Source organism: Cetorhinus maximus, chromosome 2, assembly GCF_964194155.1.
Source record: "Cetorhinus maximus chromosome 2, sCetMax3.hap1.1, whole genome shotgun sequence".
Taxonomy (NCBI): domain Eukaryota; kingdom Metazoa; phylum Chordata; class Chondrichthyes; order Lamniformes; family Cetorhinidae; genus Cetorhinus; species Cetorhinus maximus.
This window is the reverse complement of record NC_135880.1, coordinates 38,710,904-38,734,113: the sequence shown is the minus strand read 5'-3', so window position 1 is coordinate 38,734,113 and position 23,210 is coordinate 38,710,904. Positions and strand designations below refer to the sequence as shown.

The window sequence follows — 23,210 nt, the reverse complement described above, 5'->3', positions numbered from 1 at the left end:
GAGAGGCCACTATGTCTGGGAGCATTGTGGAATGGGACTACTGGAGTTCCAAGAATACTGGAGGGGTAGGCTTTAGGAACACTGTGATCTGAGGCTGTAGGCAAGATCTGAGATCAATGGAACAACTCTGGGGCAACACAGGAAGTTGAGAAAGCTGTTTAGTCCCTGGAGCCTATTCTGTTCAATGAAATTATGGCTGACCTGTGACTTAACTCCATATCCCTTGATAACTTTGGTTAATAATCAAATTTTCAATTTTAAAATTAATAGTAGCAATTTTATTTTATTAATTCTTGAATTGACATTGGCAGGAGAGATTTCCACACTTCTACCACCCTTTGTGTATAGAACTGTTTCATAATTTCATTCCTGAAAAGTCTCACTAAAATTAAATTACTATGCTCCCTAGTCCTAACTTCCATAACCAGCAGAAATAGTCTCTGTATCTACTCATGGTTCCCCTTCATATCTTAAACTTTGGACAAATCACCCACAACTGTCTACATTTCTCCTGTAATCTTCTCATAATTTAAGCCTTGGAGCCCAGGTATTATTGTAGTAAATCTACTCTGCAATCCCACAATAGAGATTCTCTGTGTCTACTATTTGAGCCATATCTTCAAATAATGCAGCCAGATTCATCAGGCATGACCTACCCTTTACAAATCTGCTGATTCATGTTGATCAGCTGAACATTTTCAAGGCCTTCACCCTATCCTTATTATAGCCTCTAGCAATTTCCCAATTGCAAATATTAGGTTAACTGGTCTATAATTGACAGGTCCTTCACTCCTCTCCTTCTCCCTCTCTCCCCCCCACCCACACACCGCCTCCACTTTTTTTTGCAATTTTCGTATGCTTTTTCTTGAACACTTGAGCTTGATCATATTACGATCATTATTAAATAAAAGTTCACACACTTAAATGTGGCTCATACTTGATTAAAATCTGATAAGAAGCTCTGAGAGTGTGATCTGGAGGTTTATGAACAATCACTGGATCTGAAAGTAAGCTAGAGGAGGTCCTGCAGTACGGCTGAACCAAAGAAACATTTTGGCACATTGAGGTGCCAGTTTCTGGAATTCTTTATGGATGTGGGGATTAGGATCGAATGGTGTGAGAGGGGATGTAAGCTGCAGTGGGGCCGCTTTTAAGCCATCAGGTTCCAACCCCCCTGCTGCCACCATATTCTGACCCCTCTGTATACCTTTAGGTGCCCCATAAGTTTCCCCAATGCCATGTTTCTGCTCGAAAACTTTCAAACATAAATTTTCTGCTAAATTGTTGGGTTGGGTGCAAACTTTCCTAATCATTCCTCATCTGCTCCAGAATCAATATAATGCAGTGAGTTGTCATTTGTACGGTCTTCATTAAACAAATTTCTAAGAACACTAAAAAAAAAATCACCTTTTAAAACTCTAAATTTAATTCGTAATTTAACAGTCCTTTGGGTAAATCAATGAGACTCTTAAATACTTAGAACATGCAGAAAGGTACCCTTCAACTCTTATTGATACACATTGCATATTGACAAATTCAGCAAACTATGTGCTCAGAATGCATAGATGTGGCTTAAAGCTCTCCCAAATTACACAAGGTAAAAATGAACAATTGAATGCCAAGTTTTCCTGAGAGGCCATGGCCTTGAAGTAAAAAAAACTGATAAGGTATTAAAGTGAGCAAATCTAATCGTGTTACTATGAAATGTGCATTTTCATTTTTGTTTAAAGGCTTCTTATGAACATTATACATTTCCATTCACTGAGATAAAAAAGATGCAATTTATATAGGATTTTTAGTGATTTTAATTGCTTCGTGGACAGTGACAGACCATAAAGAATTTCATTGTTAGTTGACACAAATTGTAATAACAGAAGGTGAGGTTTGTTGTTAGGAAATATGTGTAAATTTATTTAAGATCAAAGCAAAATACTGCGGATGCTGGAACTCAAGAACAGAATTTGCTGGAAAAACTCACCCAGGTCTGACAGCATCTGTGGAGTGAGAAACAGAGTTAACGTTTTGAGCCTGCATGACCCTTCAGAAAGAAAGGTCATATAAACTTGAAACATTGACTCTGTTTCTCTCTGCACAGATGCTGTCAGACCTGCTGAGTTTTCCCAGTGTTTTCTGTATTTATTATAAACTTACTTAAACTGTTAGTGGTATAGCTTTCTGTGCAAGCACAGGAGATGTGACATCTCTTTACCTCCACCCTTCCTGATGTACAGGGTTCCAGACACTTGCAGATGAAACAGCAATTTACTTGTACCTCTTTTTCAAGTTAGTATTAGGCATTCACTGCTTACAAGACAGTTGCCTCTACATTGTGAAGATAAACATGGGTTGGGCGATTGCTTTGCAGAACACCTCCATTCAATCCACAAATGTGTCCCTGAGCTTTTGGTCACCTGCCATTTTAATTCCCTGGCCCATTCCTATTCTGATCTTTGTCCTTGGCCTCCTACACTGTTCTAATGAAGCTCAGTGGAAACATAAGGAACTTATCTCAACTTTTAGTCTTCTGTCCACTCATTCCACTCTAGCCTGTTAGAGGTCTCAGCCATTTTTCCCTCTCCATGTGTTTCTCTCAAAGAGGCAATTTAGAGACTTAAAAAGACCTACGAAGCTTAGCCCAGAGTGCTTTCCAAATGGTAAAAAGCCAGAAACATTTGAGGTCGAAAGAAAATTTGGGACCCATGTACATAGATCATTGAAATCAAAGAAGTTGATGGAATGCTGGCTGTTGCATACAGAAGAATCGAATACAAAGGGTTAGAAGTTATGCTGCAACAAATACAAGCCCTAGTTAAACCACATCCGGAGCTCTTTGTTCAGTTCTGGGCATCACACCTTTGGAGGCAGTGCAGCATATATTTATTATAATGATACCTGGACTCCAAGCGTTAAATTACAAGGAAAAAGTACACAAGCTAGATTGTATTCCCTGGAATTTAGACGTTGATGGGTGATTTGAGTAGATAGAAACTACTTATGCTGTTTGGGGCATCTAGGATGAGAACATAGCCTAAAAATTAGAGCCAAGTCTTTCAGGAGTGTGGTTAGGAAACACTCCTACGCGCTAAAGGTGATAGAAGTTTAGAACAATCTTGTGCAAATGGCAGTCTATGCTTGGTCAGTTAATTTTGAAACTGAGATCGATAGGTTTCTGTTTACCAAAGGTATTAAGGGATATGGGGCAAAGGCAGGTATACGGAGTTAGGACACAGATCAGCCATGACTTCATTGAATGGCAGAACAGGCTCAAGGGGCTAAATGGCCACCTCCTGTGTTCTACTGGCCTCGGTTTTGCTCTGTGTTGCAGGAATGGCACTCACCATTCACAGACTTTCCATGGAAATGGCAGCAAAGATTTCCTCTTAATTCAGCACTTGTTTCTACACAGCGCTATCCACAAAAGGAACTGTGGTGCGTGAGAGCAGGGTAGACTCATCAACCAATCAGATTGAAGAATCTTCACTGAGACATGCAGTCTAAACTAGGAAGTATAAAGCAAAATGTATAAATTAGATTCTGGAGGAGCACGAATCTTTGACAGTAACCTCAGGATTTCTGCATTTATTTGCAGATGTGTGTATTCCAGAAGTTGAGATTTTCTCTAATAGTGAGTACTGTTGGTCTCTTTTTTTTTGCAAATTCTGTGCTTTTACATAGAATATACAGCAAAGAATACATAGGAGCACCACCACCTGGAAGTTCCCCTCCAAGCCACTCGCCATCCTGACTTGGAAATATATCGCTATTCCTTCACTGTCGCTGGGTCAAACACCTGGAACTCCCTCCCTAACAGCACTGTGGATGTACCTACACCACATGGACTGCAACAGTTCAAGAAGACAGCTCACCACCACCTTCTCAAGGGCAATTAGGGATGGGTAATAAATGCTGGCCTAGCCAGTGAAGCCCACATCCTGTAAATGAATAGAAAAGAACAGCAAAGAAACAGGCCTTTCATTTTGATAATTTGTTTTTAAAATTCTTTTTAAAAAAAAAACCCAAGTTAGAATAAGGATGAGCAAAATTCTTCAATTTCCTCCCAAACAAAGTGGTTGGCAGTGCAGATTTTAACCATTCGAATGGAGCAGGCAATTCGCAATTGTGAAAAAGGCACTCCATTGCAGTTTGAAAGTTGTGGGAGGACAGGAAAATGCCTGATTCCTACACTCAGCTGTCCAGCAGCCTGGGCTTGCAGGGGCACGAAGCTAGTTCTGGAATTGGGCCAAGCACTTCTGTTCCTTCTGAGCCCACTAGCTGTATGCTTGGCTTCGCTGGTATCACTCTTGCCTTTGAGTCAAAAAGTTTTATGTTCAAGGCTAGGCAGATGTTTCAGTGCATTACTGAAGAAGAGCTCCATGCTTTGTTCTTTTGAATAGGGCACTAACCGAGGCCCCAGTTGCCTGTTCACATGGGCATGAAAGATCACTACATTATTTAAAGAAGAGCAAGAAGCTCTGGTTTCCTTGGTCAACATTATTCTTTCAACCAATACCACTAAAAGCAGATTTCCTGGGTGTTAGCTCACTTGTTTGTGTGACTTGGCCATGCATAAATACTTAACACTTTTGCCTGCAACAGAAGTGCCTGCACTTCAAGACCGTAATTAACCGTAGAGCACTTAGGATGTCCTGAGTTGTGCTAAGACATTGTGTAAGTGCAGGTTTGTTTGTTTTGCGCTATTCACAACGACTTAACATTTATGTAGCAGTCCCTTGTAAAAAGCGACAGCTGCTTTACAGAGAAAGTGAATACAGAGCAAGAGATGCAAAAAGGGAAGAAAAATAAGTTGGCACAGGGAGACAGGAGCAATCACGGAGAAGGGCCTGGGAGGCTTTTGAACACCAAGAGGGAGGGGAAGAATTGCACACATTTTGAGACTGAATTCCAAAGGACAGGATGAAAGAACAACTGTCAGTGGTCAAGCAGAGAGATATGAGTTAACTGGCATCCCAAGTTTTATATGCAAGATGTATGTGGTTGGAAGAGATTGCAGATAAAATGGGGTTAATCCATGGATGGGTTTGAACATGCAGCGAAATTTCAACAGTGACTACAGTTCAAAAGCATCTCACTGACTGTAAAGCACTTTGAAACATCCTGAGGTTGTGAAAAGTGCTGTATTAAGTTTGTTGTATATAGCTGATCCATCTGGTATAGGAAGCAAACATAGCTTGCAAGGAGAGGATGTGGATTTTTGAGACCAAGATTGGAAATAAGATGTAATTTTGTAAAACACAAAAACAGAATTACCTGGAAAAACTCAGCAGGTCTGGCAGCATCGGTGGAGAAGAAATCAGTTAATGTTTTGAGCCTTCATGGCCCTTCGGCAGAACTGAAGCATAGTTAGGAGAAAGGAGAAATGTAAGCTGGTTTAAGGTGGGGGGGCGGGGGGAGAGAGAAGTTGAGGGTGTGGTGATTGTGTGGGGGGTTGAGCTTTTAGCTTTTTGTTTTTATCTATGTAATTTTGTAACTTGCAAAGGAAAGGTCAAATGTTTTGATACAGCAGTACGGTTTGTAATTGATATTTCTTTGTCAACAAGTAAAAGATTAATACATGCATCTGTTAACAGATCAGAAGAAGAATTGATATCTGCTGTACTATAGGTAGAATCCAGCATCTCCAGTAGCCCAGTCAAGTTGCATTTTCCCCCTTTGCCTTGGCTACTGTCTGACATGGCTACTAGTGTTGACCCAGCAATTTAAACTGGAAACTTGTCTCTGCTTTTCAACCCAGAGAACAAGGAAGCTGTGCATATCGCTTTGCCTCCTAGAAAGTCAATCAGCTTCGTAACACATTTACCCCTCCTGAAAATGTATAGCTGGTTTCTCTATTCCACCGTTAATGACTATCCTATTTGTTACACTACTGATGAAGTTAACTGTTGCTTCCTCCCTTGCCTTTCAAAGGAATGTGAGACCATAAGAAATAGGAGCAGGAGTAGCCCATTCGGCCCCTCAAGCCTGCACTGCCATTCAATAAAATAATTTCTGATTGTGGCCTTAACTCCACTTTTCTGCTTGCTCACCATAACTTTTGACTCCCTTGCAGACCAAAAATATGTCTAACTCAGCCTCCACTGCTCTCTGGTGAAGAGAACTCCAAAAACTAATGACCCTCTGAGAGAAGAGATTCCTCATCTCCATCTTATCTGGCAGCCCCTTTGTTTTTAAACTGTGCCCTCTAGTTCTAGATTCCCCCACAAGGGGAAACATCCTCTCAGCATCTACCCTGTCTAGTCCCCTCAGAATCTTATATGTTTCAATAAGATTAATGATGAAATGAAGCCCAACCCAGATGGTTAACGTAATATTGCTGCTAGTTTATGTACCATCCTCTGCTCCTCCATTGTTCTGGCAGTCTGATAATGCCTCACATGGAATATCGTCCTCACGATTTGGGATCCATCTGCTTGTTCCTGCATTCTTCTTGTCCTGACTAATTTCCAAAATTAACATATCCTAACCAGGCAATAATCCCATGATGTGAATTTCTGGCTTGCGCAGCAGTCTAGTTTCAAAGAGTATCATTTTGATTTGCCATGCAATACAGACAAGCAAGAGATGTCTATTTTATTTCTATGCCCAATATTCTCTTGCTGCTTTAGAATGGAGACATTGAGGACTTGTTTTTGAGAAGGAGCGAAGTAAAGAAACAGGTTAATACTAATTTAGAAATTGCTTGACTTAAAAAAAAAGTCCATCTTGTTTACCTTCTACCATTGCGGTACTAGCATGATATAATATTGAAGTTGTTAACTAATCATTGTAATAAATGTATTTCAGTTCGTCCACAACAGACCCGTGGTGTGAGGTAAACCCCTGTAATGGAGAGCTTTGAGAACTATAGGTCCATAGCCGTTTTCTCCCAAGCATACTATACCCCAGATGTTGTGTTTGAAATTAATCAGTCATGTTGGAATACATGAGGTAAAGTGAGTTGGGTGAGCAGGAGATGGAATGGGAGGGGATCAGAAATTTGGTGTTGTTTTATGATTTGGTAAATTTGTGCCTGTGAGAGAGAAACAGTAGAGTATGTGGGGAGGCCTATATTTGATAGAAGTAATGGGTCAAAAGAGGCAGGTGCCCTTTATTTTGTTTGATGTTCTTAAGTTCATTGAAATGGTTCCTGATTTTAACTCCCCTCGCCTGGTGGAAACTGATCAGGAGGAATTAATATTAAGGAGTGAATTACCTCCCCTGACCCTGTTGCTTTCCCACTGTGTTCTGATAACCTGCACTTTTAAGGTGAATGTGACTCCTGCAGGAATGCAACAAGGTCCACCCTTAAATATCCAAATCTGCAATTTTAGCTGAATGGGCGGAGCAGTGATGCCATCAGACCAAGTCATAGGGAGGTGGAGCATAAGCCAAAAGAGACCCCAGCAGGTAAATCTTAATATTTTTAGCTGTCTACCTGAGCTAAGAGGAGCTGGAGGGTTCAACAAAGCATGGGCCTCCCTCATCACAAGCTTTCTCCTCTCCCAAATGGGTCCAGATCCACCCCTCACCTACTTTGAACTGTTGAACACCCATCTTGTGGATCCCTCACCGTGGCCTCTATTTGCTGTATCCCTGCTTCTGCCTGTGGTCAGGAAGTAGATCTTGGTCATCTTTGTAGGGGTCAAATGAGGCCCAGCTGTTGAGATCAATTGGGCCTTGATGCTGTGGGGTGTTCCACCTACTTTGAGGAATGTGTGCACCATTCAATTGAAGATATGCACTTTACAAAATAAACGCCATTAAATATTTGCCTTTCCAAAAAAAACCTGCCCTCAATTAATGTCTGAAGGATGTGGAAGAGTAACTTGTTTCAAAACCTCATGTACCATTGGATAAATGTTATTAACCATTTGTTTCATAATAAGGGCATTCATTCTCGATCCCTTGTTAATGTGCAAATTAGTGAACTTCCTTATATTCTGGTGATGGAATTCCCCAAGTGAATACAACCAGTACTGGTCTGCAGTCACCACAGACTTATGCTGTCCAAAATTGGCAATTAATGGCTAATTAGATATCATGGAAGATATCTGTTTGGAGGTTAGATTTGTACTTCATGTGCTTTTGGAATTGCCCCTTTAGTTTTTAATGTGGTGCCAAATGATTTTTTTTGCTGGGAAATGGTTACTTTTGACTGTTGCCTTCTGTTCCAGCTTTCTAATTCAGCACTAGGTTTGCAAGGATGGTTGAACACTTAGTGCAGAAAAAATTCTACAGAGACAATGTTTTATGTACTAATCACTTTTAAGTTTATTATATTTCTGATTCCTTTACAATTAAAAAAGTTAATAATTGTAATCCTTGTAAAACCCAGTGCTACCATATATGTTGTGGGAAATAAACAATGTCATGGCCTGGATTGGTTCAAGAAGATGCCTCACTACCTCCTCCTCAAGAACAGTTAAGGATGGGCAATAAGTGCTGGCCTAGCCACACCTCGTGAAAGGATAGAGAAACCAAAATGTCATCCTTTGCTATGATTAAGAGTGTGTGTCAGATGTGGCTCAGGTAGTAGCATTCCCACTTCTGACTCTCAAGGTTCCGGGTTTAGGTCCCTCTCCAGGGTTTGGGTACAAAGGTTAAGGCTGACATTCCAGTGCAGGACTAAGGGAGCACTGCACTGTCTGAGGTACTATCTCGAGACATTAAACTGAGGATCCATTCGTCTGCTCGGGTGGATGTAAAAAATCCTAAGGCACTATTTCAAAGAGCAACAGGGAAGTTACTCAGGTATCCTAGCCAATATTTATCCCTCAATCAACTTCTCCAAAAAAAACATTATCTGGTAATTATCACACATTTGGCTGCCACGTTTCCTACATTACAGCAGTGACTACACTTCAAAAAGTAATTAATTTGATGTAGAATGCTTTGAGATATCCGGTGGTTGTGCAAAACATTATATAAATGCAAGCCTATGTTTTAAAAGGATGCTTTGCTCTGATTTGGTGCAGGTTAGCGCTTTAAGATGCCGACCACAGATGGGGATCTGCACTCAGATCCTGACTCTGAGCTTCATTATCTAAGGCAGAAGGTCAGAAACCTGCAAGAAGAATTAACATCTTGTAAAAGTCAGATTCACGCTTTACAGAAAGAACTAAATAATGCAGAGATCCTACACAAAAGCACAGAGAGTTACAATGAAGACCTACGCAAGCAGGTAAGCTTAATATGTCAGAAAATATACAATGACATAAGTTAAGAGATTAAAAATAGATGATGCAACATTAAAAATTTGAAAAAAACATGTCAAATGATAACTTTTATATCTGGAGCTGATATCATAGAATTGTTACAGCACAGGAAGAGGTAATTCGGCCTGTCGTGTCTATGTTACCCCTCTGATGGAACAATTCATCTCCTGCCACCCCCCTGCCTTTCCTCTGTAACCTTGCAAATCTTTCCTTTTCAGATAATGATCCATTTCCCTTTTGAAAGCCTCAATTGACCCTGCTTCCACCACATTCACAAGCAGTGCATTCCAGATCCTGACCAGTCGCTGCATGAAATAGTTTTTCTTCATGTTGCCATTGCTTCTTTTGCCAATTATCTTAAATCTGTGCCCTCTGGTTCTTAATTTTTTCACCTCACCAAGGGGACAGTTTCTCCTTATCTACTCTGTCCAAATGCCTTGTGATTTTGAATACCTGTATCAAATCCAAATTTCTTCTCGACCTTCTCTTCTCCAAGGAGAACAATCTCAACTTCTCCAGTCTTTCCAAGTAACTGAAGTTCCTCCTCCCTGGAACTATTCTTGTGAATCTTTACTGCATCCTTTCTAATGCCTTCACATCCTTCATAAAGTGTGGTGCCCAGAACTGGACACACTGCTTTTATACAAGTTTAACATAACTTGCTTGCTTTTGTACTCTTTGTCCCTCTTGATAAAACCCAGGATACCATATGCTTTATTAGCTGCTGTCTCACCATGTCCTGCCGCCTTCAATGATTTATGCACATAGGCACCCAGGTTCCTCTGCTCCTGCATTCCCTTTAGAGTTGTACCCTTTATATTGTGTTGCTGCATTCTTCCTACCAAAATAAATCACAGCACACTTCTCTGCATTAAATTTCATCTGCCACTGGTCTGCGCATTCCACCAACTTACGTCCTTTTGAAGTTCTTCACTATCCTCCTCATGGTCCACATTTTGAAATTGTGCCCTGGACACCAAGGTCTAGGTCATTAATATATATCAAGAAGAGCAGGGGTCCTAACACTGATTGCTGGGGAGCTCTAAGTTTGCTAACAAGCCTATTGTGCGGCGCTGTATCAAATACATTTTGGAAGTCCATGTACACCACATCAATAGCATTACCCTCATCAACCTTCTTTGTTGAGGGTTTAACTAACTTGCAAGTTAGCTAAACATGATTTTCCCTTAACAAATCCATTCTGGTTGTCCTTAATTAACCTGCACTTGCCCAAGTGATTATTAATATTGTCCAAAATTATTGTTTCTAAAGCTTCCCCACCACCAAGATTAAACTGACAGGTCTGTAGTTGTTGGGATGATCTTTACATCTGTTTTTGAATAGACGTGTAACATTTGCAATCCTCCATTCCTCTGGCAGCACCCCTGAGTCCAAGGAAGATTGGAAAATTATGGCCAGTGCCTCTGCCATTTCCACTCTCACTCCCTTCAGTACCCTTGGATGCATCTCATCCAATCCTGGACCTTACCAATTTTAATTATAGACAGCCTATCTACTACCACCACCTTATCAACACTGTTAATTAGATAACAGCGACATGTCATACTCTAATTGTCATCAATTTTGAATCTGATTCAACTCGCACTAAATTCCCAATTTGCTGAGTTAATTACATTATTTAATTCAAATATCGGAATATTTAGTACAAAAAATGACTAAATTATGACCAAACCATATATTTTTTTAGAAGATCTATGGTATTGTTCACTGAATCAGCTGCTTTATGCTATGTAATCGTCAGATTTAGTGACTGAATAAGAGAAATTGAAAAGTTTATGTGAATGATAGTGGTATTTTGGAGCTTAAATTTTGTGATTATGTTCACATTTTAACTCTAAAAGCATTGCTTTGACAAAATATTTGTTTATCTATGTACTCAGTTTTACATCTTGCCTTTTAAAAATTTAGATGGTAGGAATGATGTTCCAAGCGAGTAGAGGCGGGCAGGTTTTAGATGGCTTGGTAGCATTGAAGTGGAATCTGGAAAGTGAGAAGGCAGTTCTGTATGCGATTTTTGGGTTGAACAACTTTGGGATGATATGCTGGCAAGTCATTGGAGTGTTGGGGAGGAGCATGGCTGGGTGTCAGTATTGGAATGGGGATTCCAGAGGATAGGAGCAGTGGGTTTATAGTCTTTGAGGTACTCCAGTTTGACACTATTGGTGGAGGGAGTTGCAGGATGCAGCAGCAATAGGGTTAGTTACATGTGTATAGGTACTGGGAGGAGGGTACAAGGATTTGGGACAATTGGAGGGAGAGATCTCAGAGCCCACAAGGATTGAGGAAGTTAGGATGCAGTGCTATTGCGGAAGGTTGGAATAATGAAGTTTAAGGAGCTGATTGTATTTTTCAGGAGCAGAAAAATGAATTCACTATGATATAGGTTTTATTTTAAAAATCTTCACTTGTTTGGTGGGCTAGTTAAGCAAAAAACAGCAGCCAAAACAATTTTTGAAGCAGGCTTCTGTGGTTTAATTAACTGAATTTTGCTTTTCTGTATTGGTAAATTTTTCTCACTACTTACAGTTGTAGAGTTGAGATTAGTGGCTGTTTGGCAATATGAAATCTGGAATGATCAAGGAGAGTGATGCTAGAACATGCGCTCAGATTTTCATACAGAAAACGATGCAAGCGTGTGATATCTGATGAGCTACAAACAGGAACTGCATACTATCGTTCCCTCTTTTAGTAGATAGATATATTATGAAATAGTAGATTAGTGATGCATTTTCTCATGCAGTAATGACCATTGTTCTTGACTGGTTGTAGAATGATGCTGCATAAAGTAATTGATGAATAACAAAGCTGTGTTTAAGGGAAGCTAGCTAACCACACAAGGGTGAAAGGGATAGAAGGATGCACTGAGAATTAGTGGGAGGAGGCTTGTGTGGAACATAAACACCCGCAGAGACCAATTAAGCCGAATGGCTCGTCTTCGTGCTATAAATTCTATGTAATACATTTAATTGCTATTTTATTAGTATTACCAACTGGTAATTTTGATCATAAGTAATTAAAAAGTAGTTTTGTGATCAGTATGCAAAGAAATGAAACTTTGTCTTATGTTTACAGGTTAAAGATCTCACTAAAAAAATCCATGAAAGAGAAAAGGAAGAAAATGACACAGTTGATATAGGAGTTCAGACGTACCTTTGCACTCCCCATCATTATAAAGGTAGAAGTTGAGATTTGTCTTGGGAACATAAAACTTGACTACTAACAGAGTGATGGGAGACAGTTTTCTATCTGCAACCTTCCTGATTGTTTTATTATGAGAAAAACTTGAAGCTTATTCATCAATTGACAACAATTTTATCAACTTATAAAAGTACTGGAGGTAATTCCTAGGTTTAGTTAACAGTTGCTTCTAGCAACTCCAGATATGTTTGCAATATTACACTTTTCTAAAGAAACTTATATAATAAAATCCCTTTAGGGAAAGATGCTAAAATGGCTTAAATAAACTAAATATTGTAGAAATTATAAGTGCCTAAATCTCATTACAGTACTTTGTCTTTCTGTTTCCTAGATTATTGCAGCAATGAAGCTCAGGGTTGTCACTACCACTTGAACAGCGATCAGAATGGCAGGAGCGATGTGTCAGGGCTTGAAATTCATGGAGCCTGTGGAAAAGACCAGGATGTAATTCAGGCCTCTACTCTGTTTCAAACACAGGCACAGACAGCCAACTACATAGAACAGCCTCAAACAGACGGCCATCAGTACACAGAACAAGCTCAAACAGACAGCCATCAGTACACAGAACAGGCTCAAACAGATGGCCATCAGTACACAGAACAGGCTCAAACAGACAGCCATCAGTACACAGAACAGGCTCAAACAGACGGCCATCAGTACATAGAACAGGCTCAGATGAACAGCTATCAATACAGAGAAGAGGCCCAGACAGATGGCTGTCAGTACATAGGGTATCCTGAGAAACCAACACTCCCAGATGGATCCGGAGACCATAACACTGAAAATGCAGAGGTAGGTATCATTTGTTACAGTTGAAACCAGAGTTAAGGTGAAAATACTGCTCCTAATTAACGTTTCCTGATCATTTTAGTTACACGGTCTTACTGAAGTATTGATACTTGAATAAAATAATACATAATCAGCAATACAAGTGAAGGTATTATGCCTTATGTCGTACCTGTGCAGATCAGGCTGCATAATTCTATCATAGCTTCCTTCGTGAAGTGGGGTTCACCTAAGATATGACTTAAATAGGTCTGCCAGTGTCCAAAGCTAGTCGTTTCTGGGCTGGTTCTGAGGAGCAGTAAATACCTGTGTAAGAATACCTGTGTAAGCACACCTGTCTGCCTTCCTTCTGTATGAACTTTTCTTTCTCCTCCAAAACCCTGACAGCAATTGGCAGAACCAAGAGAATTTCAATTCTAATCAATGTAGTTAGAGCTAAGTTTGGCAGCTAGTGGCAGGAGCAATGCTGTGGCTGGAGATCTGTACAAAAATTCAGTAGTAAACAACAGAGTGATAAAACTATCACAAAAGCAATAAATCCATTAAAACTGCATGATGCATCAATAAACCAATACAACCCAACTTTCTAAAAAAGCCAGGTCCAGCTTCAAGAGTGAATGCATTTTATTAAGCAACAAGTAAGTTATTTTAATGAGCAAACAGTTTATTTGGAGCTCAAAGGCCATAGCAGATGTGAAGTTCATTGTGAGATCTATTCAAGTTAATTGCCATCAGTTTTGGGTTTTAAAGAGTGTTGTGACACAGCAGTCGGTAAAGGCTGTTATTTAAAATCCCAGAGCAAAACTTTAAACAACTATCATAACCTATATTTTCAACTGGTATGTTTGAGATGCAGCTCTAAATTCAGGAATAAAACCACCAGTTCTCAAGAGGTTTTTATATCGAACTACATGAGACATTTATGAATTTACACAAGTTAAACATATACACACGGCTACAAATTACTACTATAATAACTTTTCAACAAATTCCCAAACTAATGTCTACTAAGGCAACAACAACCCATAGACTTTAAGCAGACACCAGGCAAAGCATTTTCACAGTACAAATTCAAAATGAGGTTCCTTTCACTTTAATTGTCATACAGTTCTGATGAAGAGTCATACAGACTCGAAACGTTAACTGTATTCCTCTCTGCAGATGCTGTCAGACCTGCTGAGTTTTTCCAGCTATTTTTGTTTTTGTTCCTTTCACTTTGGTTCCTCTGTAGACAGCTATAGGCTTACAGCTACTTTGATGTTACATGCCTCTGCCCTGCACACACAAAACTGCTTTCTGTTATACCCAGCACTTCTCTTTGAATATAAATTCTCATTGTATTATCAGGCCCTTTGAACTCCACCTTTTCATAGTACCAATTTTATTAGTAATATAAACACATTGCTTGGTGTCTCCTATCTAGATGCAAGATTTCACTCCCGCTCTTGAATGCTCTATTCAACAAAATGCAAATATACCTTTACCTCTCTGTGTACATCTCAAAACTACTGTATATCAAAGCACCCAGACTAGCTGGCTTTAATCCAGTTAAAACACCCCTAGACTAAACTTTTAGTTTTTTAAAAATAATTTCCAATAACATATACATTAATAGCTTTATGACAAGAGGCTTGCTTATACTGTCATTCTTGGGCCTACCTGCCCCATCTTTTGCTACACATAAGGGCTGCTCCCTGAGTGAAGTGCCAGAATTTCTAGAATACACCTGCACTAAAGACAATATTCGAACTGCATGCATTTTGCCATAGGAAAGCTTCTTGTAATGATGGCGCAATGATAATTGAACCATCTAGACAGTTTTTAAGCAAATGCTTCCTCATCTGCACCCTTTATCACAGCTGGCACTATGTACAGTAACAGTTATTGGTAGTGTAAATGGCTTCTGCCCCTCGCATATGATCACTATCCCTTTCAAAAGGCCATCATTCCTTTTCAAAATTCTGCAACCCATATCCCACAAAGATCCCACTCACCCATCACTCTTACATTGACATCTAGTTCCCCATACGTCCCTATTTTTTTCTTTATTCTTTCATGGGATGTGGGCTTCGCTGACACAGTCAACATTTGTTGCCCATCCCTATTTACCCTTGAACTGAGTGGCTTGCTAGGCCATTTCAGAGGACAATTAAATGTCAAGCACATTTCTGTGGGCCTGGAGTCACATGTAGGCTACACTAAGGACAGCAGATTAATGGACATTAGTGAACCAGATGAGTTTTTACAACATGGTCGCTATTACTGAGACTAGCTTTATATTCTAGACTTGCTAATCAAACTATCTAATTTCACCATCTGCCATGGCAGGGATTTGAACCCATGTCCCCAGACTATTAGCCTGAGTCTCTGGATTACTCGCCCAGTGCGATTACCACCAAACCACTATCTACTTAGCTTAAATCCTTTCATGGCCTTGTTTCTCCCTATCTTCTGAAGCCTAACACACTGCTTCCTGAACTCTCCACTCTTTGCCCCACCATTGACAGCTATGCTCTTTAGCTGCCTGGGCTCCACACTTTGGAATTCTCTCCCTAAAACCCCTGTGCTTCTCCACTTCCCTCTCTTCGTCAAAAGCCACCTCCTTTGCCCACAGTTTGAGTCATTCCTCCTAATGTTTCCTCCTTTGGCAGCTGACTGTTGTAGTAGTGATGCAACTGTACTTTGTCCAAAATGAAATCCTGATCCATCACTGCAGCTAAAATAAAATGCAGAAGTTCAATAAGCTTGGAGATGCAAAAGGTGAAGTGCTTCAGTACATTTATTTGATATAAACCAATGTTATCTTGCCTTTCAAGGACTTGGAGAATACATCATTGGCAGACAGTTTGCGTGCTACTGCAGAAGCTGCTATGTCACAGACGGGCTTCACCTATGATGAAAGCAGTGGGATGTATTATGATTACAGTACTGGCTTCTACTATGATTCGGTAAAATGCATTGTTTCATTATTGAGTTCGCTTTTTTAATAAACCAGTATTTTTAAAAATAACTGAATTATTAATCGGCTGTGTTTTACAATAAAAATGTGGAAATTAAAAAGTGAAGGAATGTTGATAAATCCATACAAGATATTAGATAGACATAGTTGAGTAATGTGGGCAACTTTGGGCACCTTTTATAAAAAAGATATTGGAACCATAATGGAGATGCAACTTAGATTTGTAGGATGATATGGGGAAGAGAATTTCAGTTATAATGAAGTACTGAATAGATTAATGTTGCATTCACTGCAACAAAGGAAGTTAAAGGCAGGATTGATGAGAACTGTTAAACATTGAGAGGCTTTGAAAAGGTTCATAGTGATTATTTCCACTGTCTGGTGAATTTAGGGAATTAGAAACAAAATGTGGGGGGTCGGTGATTGTGAGATTACAAGATTTTTTATACAGGGGTCAGTCACAACAGTTAAGCTAGAATTAGAGAAACTTTTCAACAACAAAAATATTGAAAGATATGGGGAAAGAGCAGGAAATGAGGTTACCATACAATGGACAGCTCTATTATGGTGCTGACGCAACTATCCGTTTCTGTGCTGAAATTTCCATGATCTTAATTCTATGAAGAGGCACGTACTTATTTTTGAATTAAATATTGTTTAATTTCTGTGACAATATTATTTTATACCTGCATGTTTTTATATTTGTTCTTATAAGTTGTATATCAGTTCTTGAATCCAGCCAGTCTCTGAGTCAACTTAATTTTTGCAAAATTAATGTTCAGGTCTTCCATAAAGCTGTGTTATAGAATCATGCAACACATCTTGCCTGTTCTCTGAATTAGTCCAACTCCCTTGCATTCTAGATCATAATTTGCTAAGTGAAAACATTTCTCCATATTCCCCGTGGCTTTTCTTGACAATTATTTTAAATCTGTGTCCTTGGGTTACCAGCCTTCCTGCCAGTGAATGGTTACTACCTATCTACTCTATTAAGATCCCTCATAATTTTGAGCACCATTATTAAATGTAGCAGATCGCTGTAAATTTACAATACCATTTGTAATTTCAAATTAAGATGCATTGGCCATTTTTTAAAAAGACACAATGGTAATACTGAAAATTGTTTAGTAATGCATTGCTACACTTCTCTGATAAGCCGGTGCCTTTCCATTGTGAATAAAAGCAAAATACTGTAAAGGCTGGAAATCTGAAATAAAAACAAAAAATGCTGGAAAAACTCAGCAGGCCTGGCACATCTGTAGAGAGATAAACAGACGTTTCGGGTCCGTATAAATCATCTTCAGAGCTAAAGCTAGAACAGCTAATGTGGTCCCGCTATTTAAGAAGGGTTGTAGAGATAAGCCAGGGAACTACAGGCCAGTGAGTCTCACGTCAGTGGTAGGGAAACTATTGGAGAAAATCCTGAAGGAGAGAATCTATCTCCACTTGGAGAGGCAAGGTTTGATCAGGGATAGTCAGCATGACTTTGTCAGAGGGAGGTCATGCCTAACAAATTTGATTGACTTTTTTGAGGAGGTGACCAGGTGTGTAGATGAGGATAGTGCAGTTCATGTAGTTTATATGGATTTCAGCAAAGCCTTTGACAAGGTCCCACATGAGAAACTTATAAAGAAGGCAAATGCACATAGGATACAGGGTAATTTGATAAGGTGGATTCAAAATTGGCTTAGTTGTCAGAGACAGAGGGTGATGACAGAAGGATGCTTTAGTGACTGGAAGTCAGTGGCATACCACAGGGATCTGTGCTGGGTCCCCTATTATTCGTCATTTATATAAGCGACATAGATGACTATGTGCGGGGTAGGATTTACTAATGGATGACTGGATGACACAAAGATTGGCCGGGTAGTTAACAGTGAGGTTGAGTGTCTTGGGCTCCAGGAAGATATAGATGGGCAGATGGAATTTAACCCTGAAAAGTGTGAGGTGATATACTTTGGAAGGAGTAATTTGACAAGGAAGTATTCAATGAACGGCATGACACTAGGAAGTTCTGAGGAACAAAGGGACCTTGGCATATGTGTTCATAGATCTCTGAAGGCGGAGGGGCATGTTAGTGGGGTGGTGAAAAAGGCATATGGGACACTTGCCTTTATTAATCGAGGCATAGATTACAAAAGTGGGGAGGTCACGTTGGAGTTGTATAGAACCTTGGTGAGGCCACAGCTGGAGTACTGTGTGCAGTTCTGGTCGCCACATTATAAGAAGGATGTGATTGCACTGGAGGGAGTGCAGAGGAGATTACCAGGATGTTGCCTGGGATGAAACATTTAAGTTATGAAGAGAGGTTGGATAGACTTGGGTTGATTTCGTTGGAGCAGAGAAGACTGAGGGGCGACCTGATCGAGGTGTACAAGCTTATGAGGGGCATGGACAGGGTGGATGGGGAGCAGCTGTTCCCCTTAGTTAAAGTGTCAGTCACAAGGGGATATAAGTATCAAGGTGAGGGGCAGTAGGTTTAGGGGGGATGTGAGGAAAAACTTTTTTACCCAGAGGGTGGTGACGGTCTGGAATGCACTACCTGGGATGGTGTTGGAGGAGGGCTGCCTCACATCCTTTAAAAAGTACCTGGATGAGCACTTGGCACAACATAACATTCAAGGCTATGGGCCAAGTGCTGGTAAATGGGATTAGGTAGGTAGGTCAGGTGTTTCTCATGTGTCGGTGCAGACTCGATGGGCCGAAGGGCCTCTTCTGCACTCTGTGATTCTGTGAGATGTGTAGGTATGACTGTAGTTTACACACACATTGTTCTCCATCAGTGAGAAGTATCTTGTCCCTTCCTGATCATTTTTCTCCCCACTCTTACCAGAATTTCCCATTAGGATCAAAAGCTTCTCTGTATGTGCACTTCTATTATCACTCTGTGGTGAAGCATGTTAACACACCAGCATGTTACCAGAATTTGTAACCAAACATTTGTTTTTTATCAAGACAAATCAACTTTACTATGACCCAAGCACTGGAATTTACTATTATTATGATGCTGAGAGTGGCCTGTATCAGTTTCATTCTCGGGTGGATCTACTAGCATATTGCCCAACAAATGCACCAAAAAAGGTTAAGAAAAAACGCAAAGGAGTGGAAAAGCTTGCAACAAAGGAAGAGAAAAAGGTATGTCACATTTCATTGTCCTTGCTGCAGCTGAGATCAAAATTAGTGTAATTCAGCCTGCAAATACTGTACTGCACATTAGAGAAGAGACTCAAACATTGTTCTTTTAAGAGTTCAAACTCATTAGTCTCTTAAGATTCAGGTGGTTTCCTTTCCATTATGCCGTAAGTGACCACATGACTTTTCAGTAGTCTCATTCTGGCATTCTGCCTTCAATGTTGATCCCCTTCATCAGTGGTTATGTCTCACTGTTATCTTTGCACAAAAAATGTTCTAGTTTTTCATACTTTCTTAAAATAGTAGTTTAGTAGTAAAGAACTTGAGTATTGCTGAAAAAAGATATGTCAAAGCTTTTTGTCTTGACTCATCAGGACACTTTGCAAGAATAGCAATATAAGGGGAAAACAATTTATATTGTATGAGGAGAGTGCTACTTGGATGGCAAGTGGACTCTGATTGGTAAAGGCATTGTCATGGAGAATGCACCAATTGAGTATACAGTAGCAACAAAAGTACTTTTTGCCACTAACAGGATGCTGCTGTCAAGCCAACAAGATGTTCTGCCTATCACACAAATGCGTAATGTGGTATGTGAATTTCAGTGCCAGTCTGATGCTAGGTATGTAAGCCATACGTCTCAAAGACTGACAGATCGTACCAAACAGCATGTCCCAACCGCTGTTCGCAGCGGGAGAGGTACAGACCATAACCAACCAGGCTGTGCCTGCAAAACTCAGTGTCCAACATTAGATGTGATTCCGTGATTGAACAATGTTTGCTAAATATTCTTTAGTGTGCTAAGAATTACCCTGACAAACAATTTATGATTGTCATTCAGGCTCGCCTTTGCATGTACTGGAAGCTACATATATTAATACATAGGGCCCTGTTCTTTGCAGACATAAAGAACATGTACACACATTGCGCCTGTTTCAGCTAAACAAAATAAATAACAGCCATACACTGACTCATTCCTCAGGGCAATGCCTTGACCAATCAGGGTCAAACCGCCTGTTTAAATTTCAGTCAGTACTCGGCAATTAACTGTCAGTCACCATCAATTTGTGCATTCTCCATGGCAATGCCTTTACCAATCAGAGCCCAATTGCCAACCAATCAGCACTCTTCTTATACAGTATAAATTGTTGCTTTCCCCTTAAATTGGTATTCCTGAGAAGTGTTCTGATGAGCACAAAGAGCTTCGACATGTGTCTTTCTTCAGCAATTTTCGGAAAAGCTTAAAGCTATATTAGCACGATTTTGTGAAATTTTGTCATTTTTCACATTTCAGAATCCACTTAGTTTAGAAGAATTGGAATTTGTCATAATATTCCATTTAAATCCCAGTTTTGCTGAAGTATTTCCAGAGACTTGTCGTAAGCATTCAGATGGCCTAGCTATGGGAACATCTTGGTGTAGGATTATAGACTGCTTACCTTTACCAAGGAACAATGCCACTTTTGGTCATTAGATAAATAATAAGCATGCGCTAGACAGACTGCAGATATCTGCAGAACTCCTTACAAGCAGCATGGTGAACAGTATAAAAACAAAAAGCTAAAAGCTACTGCGGATGCTGGAAATCCAAAACAAAAACAGAATTACCTGGAAAAACTCAGCAGGTCTGGCAGCATCGGTGGAGAAGAAATCAGTTAACGTTTCGAGTCTTCATGACCCTTCGGCAGAACAGTTCTGCCGAAGGGTCATGAAGACTCGAAACGTTAACTGATTTCTTCTCCACCGATGCTGCCAGACCTGCTGAGTTTTTCCAGGTAATTCTGTTTTTGTTTTGGTGAACAGTATAGTTTATGATAAAATGCATAAGTGCCAATATCCCCTGAACACAGCATGATTGCACACCACACTCCCCTGAATGGCTGCACCAATCTTTCCTCTCTGCAACCCAATCATGGTATGCGTCAAACCATGAATAAAAGAACCATGTTTTCGTATATGGGCTCCAGCTGGTGCCTTCTAGCAGCAGTTGTTCCAACCTTCAGTGTTTCCTTGTCAGTTGTATGACAGATGTGTTTCTGGTGTGATGCAAGGACCTATAAAGGACAACTTAAAACCTGCCAGCCACCATGAAAGCTAAATCTTCAAGTACAATTCCTTGTAGCAGGTTTATTCAACATGAACTGGTTTATTCTAGCCTTCATATGAAGTTTTTGGCATAGAGACATGCCTGCTGTGAGGCTGACTACTCTTACATCATACTGAGTGGCAGGATAATGTGAACAGGAGACCTCGCGCTCTGTTGCCATTCCCTGTTTTTGCAACAAATTTCAACTCTCACCTTGGTCCTAGATCTCACACATGGACTGAAAAAAGCCCCTCCATTACGTGCCTAGCAATTCTGAACAGTGAAAGATGTTGGGGCACACACTTTCTATGCCACGTGCTTATAGTTTTCTATCTAAAGAAAAAAAACCAAAGCAGCCAGTATCAGTATATCAGCCAGAATCAACAGCTAGCATTCACGATCTTTGAGACCCCCTTTTGAAGCCATGTAAGGCCATATTACCACACGATACCTAACATTGAATAGAAAACATTATTTTTAAAAAAAAGGAAACCTCGGTCTGTATATTTCCCTTGAGCTTTATGATTCACTGGTATCGTGCATAAAAATATAACATGCTCCACACATTCCTAATGCAAGAGAAAGCCAGCCTGTTCCTTTTTGATTGTGCTGCAAGTCTCCAAATCACTTAAAGTATCTGCTGTAACTATCTGAAGCACCATGTTAAGAGCCAATATCAACAAGATTCTTTGGCAGTTTTCTTTTCCAGTAGATCCTCCATTGTATGTAGAAACAACAACAGTGCTCCCATCTACTCTTCATTCTCTGTCTACCCCTTACCCAATTTGGAGCAACTTTTAGGAGACGAGCATGAATATGGTCCAGATCTATCACTCGGGTGTTTTGTAAATGGCACAGTGTGTACTCCAATTTCTTTGATCGACATGATTCCTTGAAGCTGCCTATCTGCAACATTTTCTACTGGCTTTTCCAAGTTCCTTATGGATGTCAGATGACAACTCATCATAATCCTATTTCCAGACCTGAGGATATAGTGCAGAGTTACAGCACTGTTGTATTCCAAGTGAGAACATAATTCGTTGAGCCAGAGCAGTGTCTCCTGTCACACAATTAACTGTATTCGTTAAGTATTATCACCCTTCAATCCTTAATTTGAATGATGTTGCAGTTTCATTTTGCAAAATGATTATTGGAACATGACATCATTACGGCCAGCAGAAACTTGTAAAAATATACTTCAGTTCTTCACATATTATTCTTCAGATGCACCTTTATGGGGCAACAACTTGGGTAAAAGAGCAGCCAATGGCTTATATACATGATTTGTGCATGCCACATAAAATCATTAATACTAAACAGACTTGAATGACAATGACTTTTCATTTTTGTTTTCAAGTATGCATTTCAATTTTTTCCATAACTTATCCCATTTTCTTGTTTTGCCTAATATGGCATTTTTATAAGCTCGTAAGAAAATAGGGGCAGGAGTAGGCCATTCAGCCCATTGAGCCTGCTCCCCCATTCAGTAAGATCATGGTTGATCTGATTCTGGCCTTAGCTCCACTTTCTTGCCCCCATTATCCTTGACTGACTTGTTGATCAAAGCATCTTTTTGCAGGTAAGGACAGGTGTACAACTTCCTTCAGGGCCATCACCAGTTCTTCCTGTAGCCAAGGAACAGAAGATGCCCAGATCCTGCTCAGATGTGACTTGTCCTTTCAATTTTTTTCAATTAAGCTGGACTAGGACCCGTGTTGCACTGTCTATGGCAATGAGCATTAACACACTGATGCTTTGCCAGGGCCTTTGGTTTTTTTAATGTCCAACTGCTCATTAGATTCTGTTCCTCCTGTCT

At 40.0% G+C, this 23,210-nt stretch overlaps 1 protein-coding gene across 1 annotated transcript in view; it reads left to right on the top strand.

Moving 5' to 3' along the window:
* The window catches only part of aggf1 (angiogenic factor with G patch and FHA domains 1), a 58,645-nt gene that overhangs the window by 5,144 nt on the left and 30,291 nt on the right, over positions 1-23,210 (top strand). Inside the window, exons 3-7 of the mRNA XM_078563416.1 lie at positions 8,973-9,178; positions 12,306-12,408; positions 12,763-13,223; positions 16,034-16,165; positions 19,132-19,311. Coding sequence (XP_078419542.1) covers positions 8,987-9,178; positions 12,306-12,408; positions 12,763-13,223; positions 16,034-16,165; positions 19,132-19,311 — 1,068 coding nt within the window. The 5' untranslated portion in view covers positions 8,973-8,986. The remainder of the gene's footprint in view (positions 1-8,972; positions 9,179-12,305; positions 12,409-12,762; positions 13,224-16,033; positions 16,166-19,131; positions 19,312-23,210) is intronic.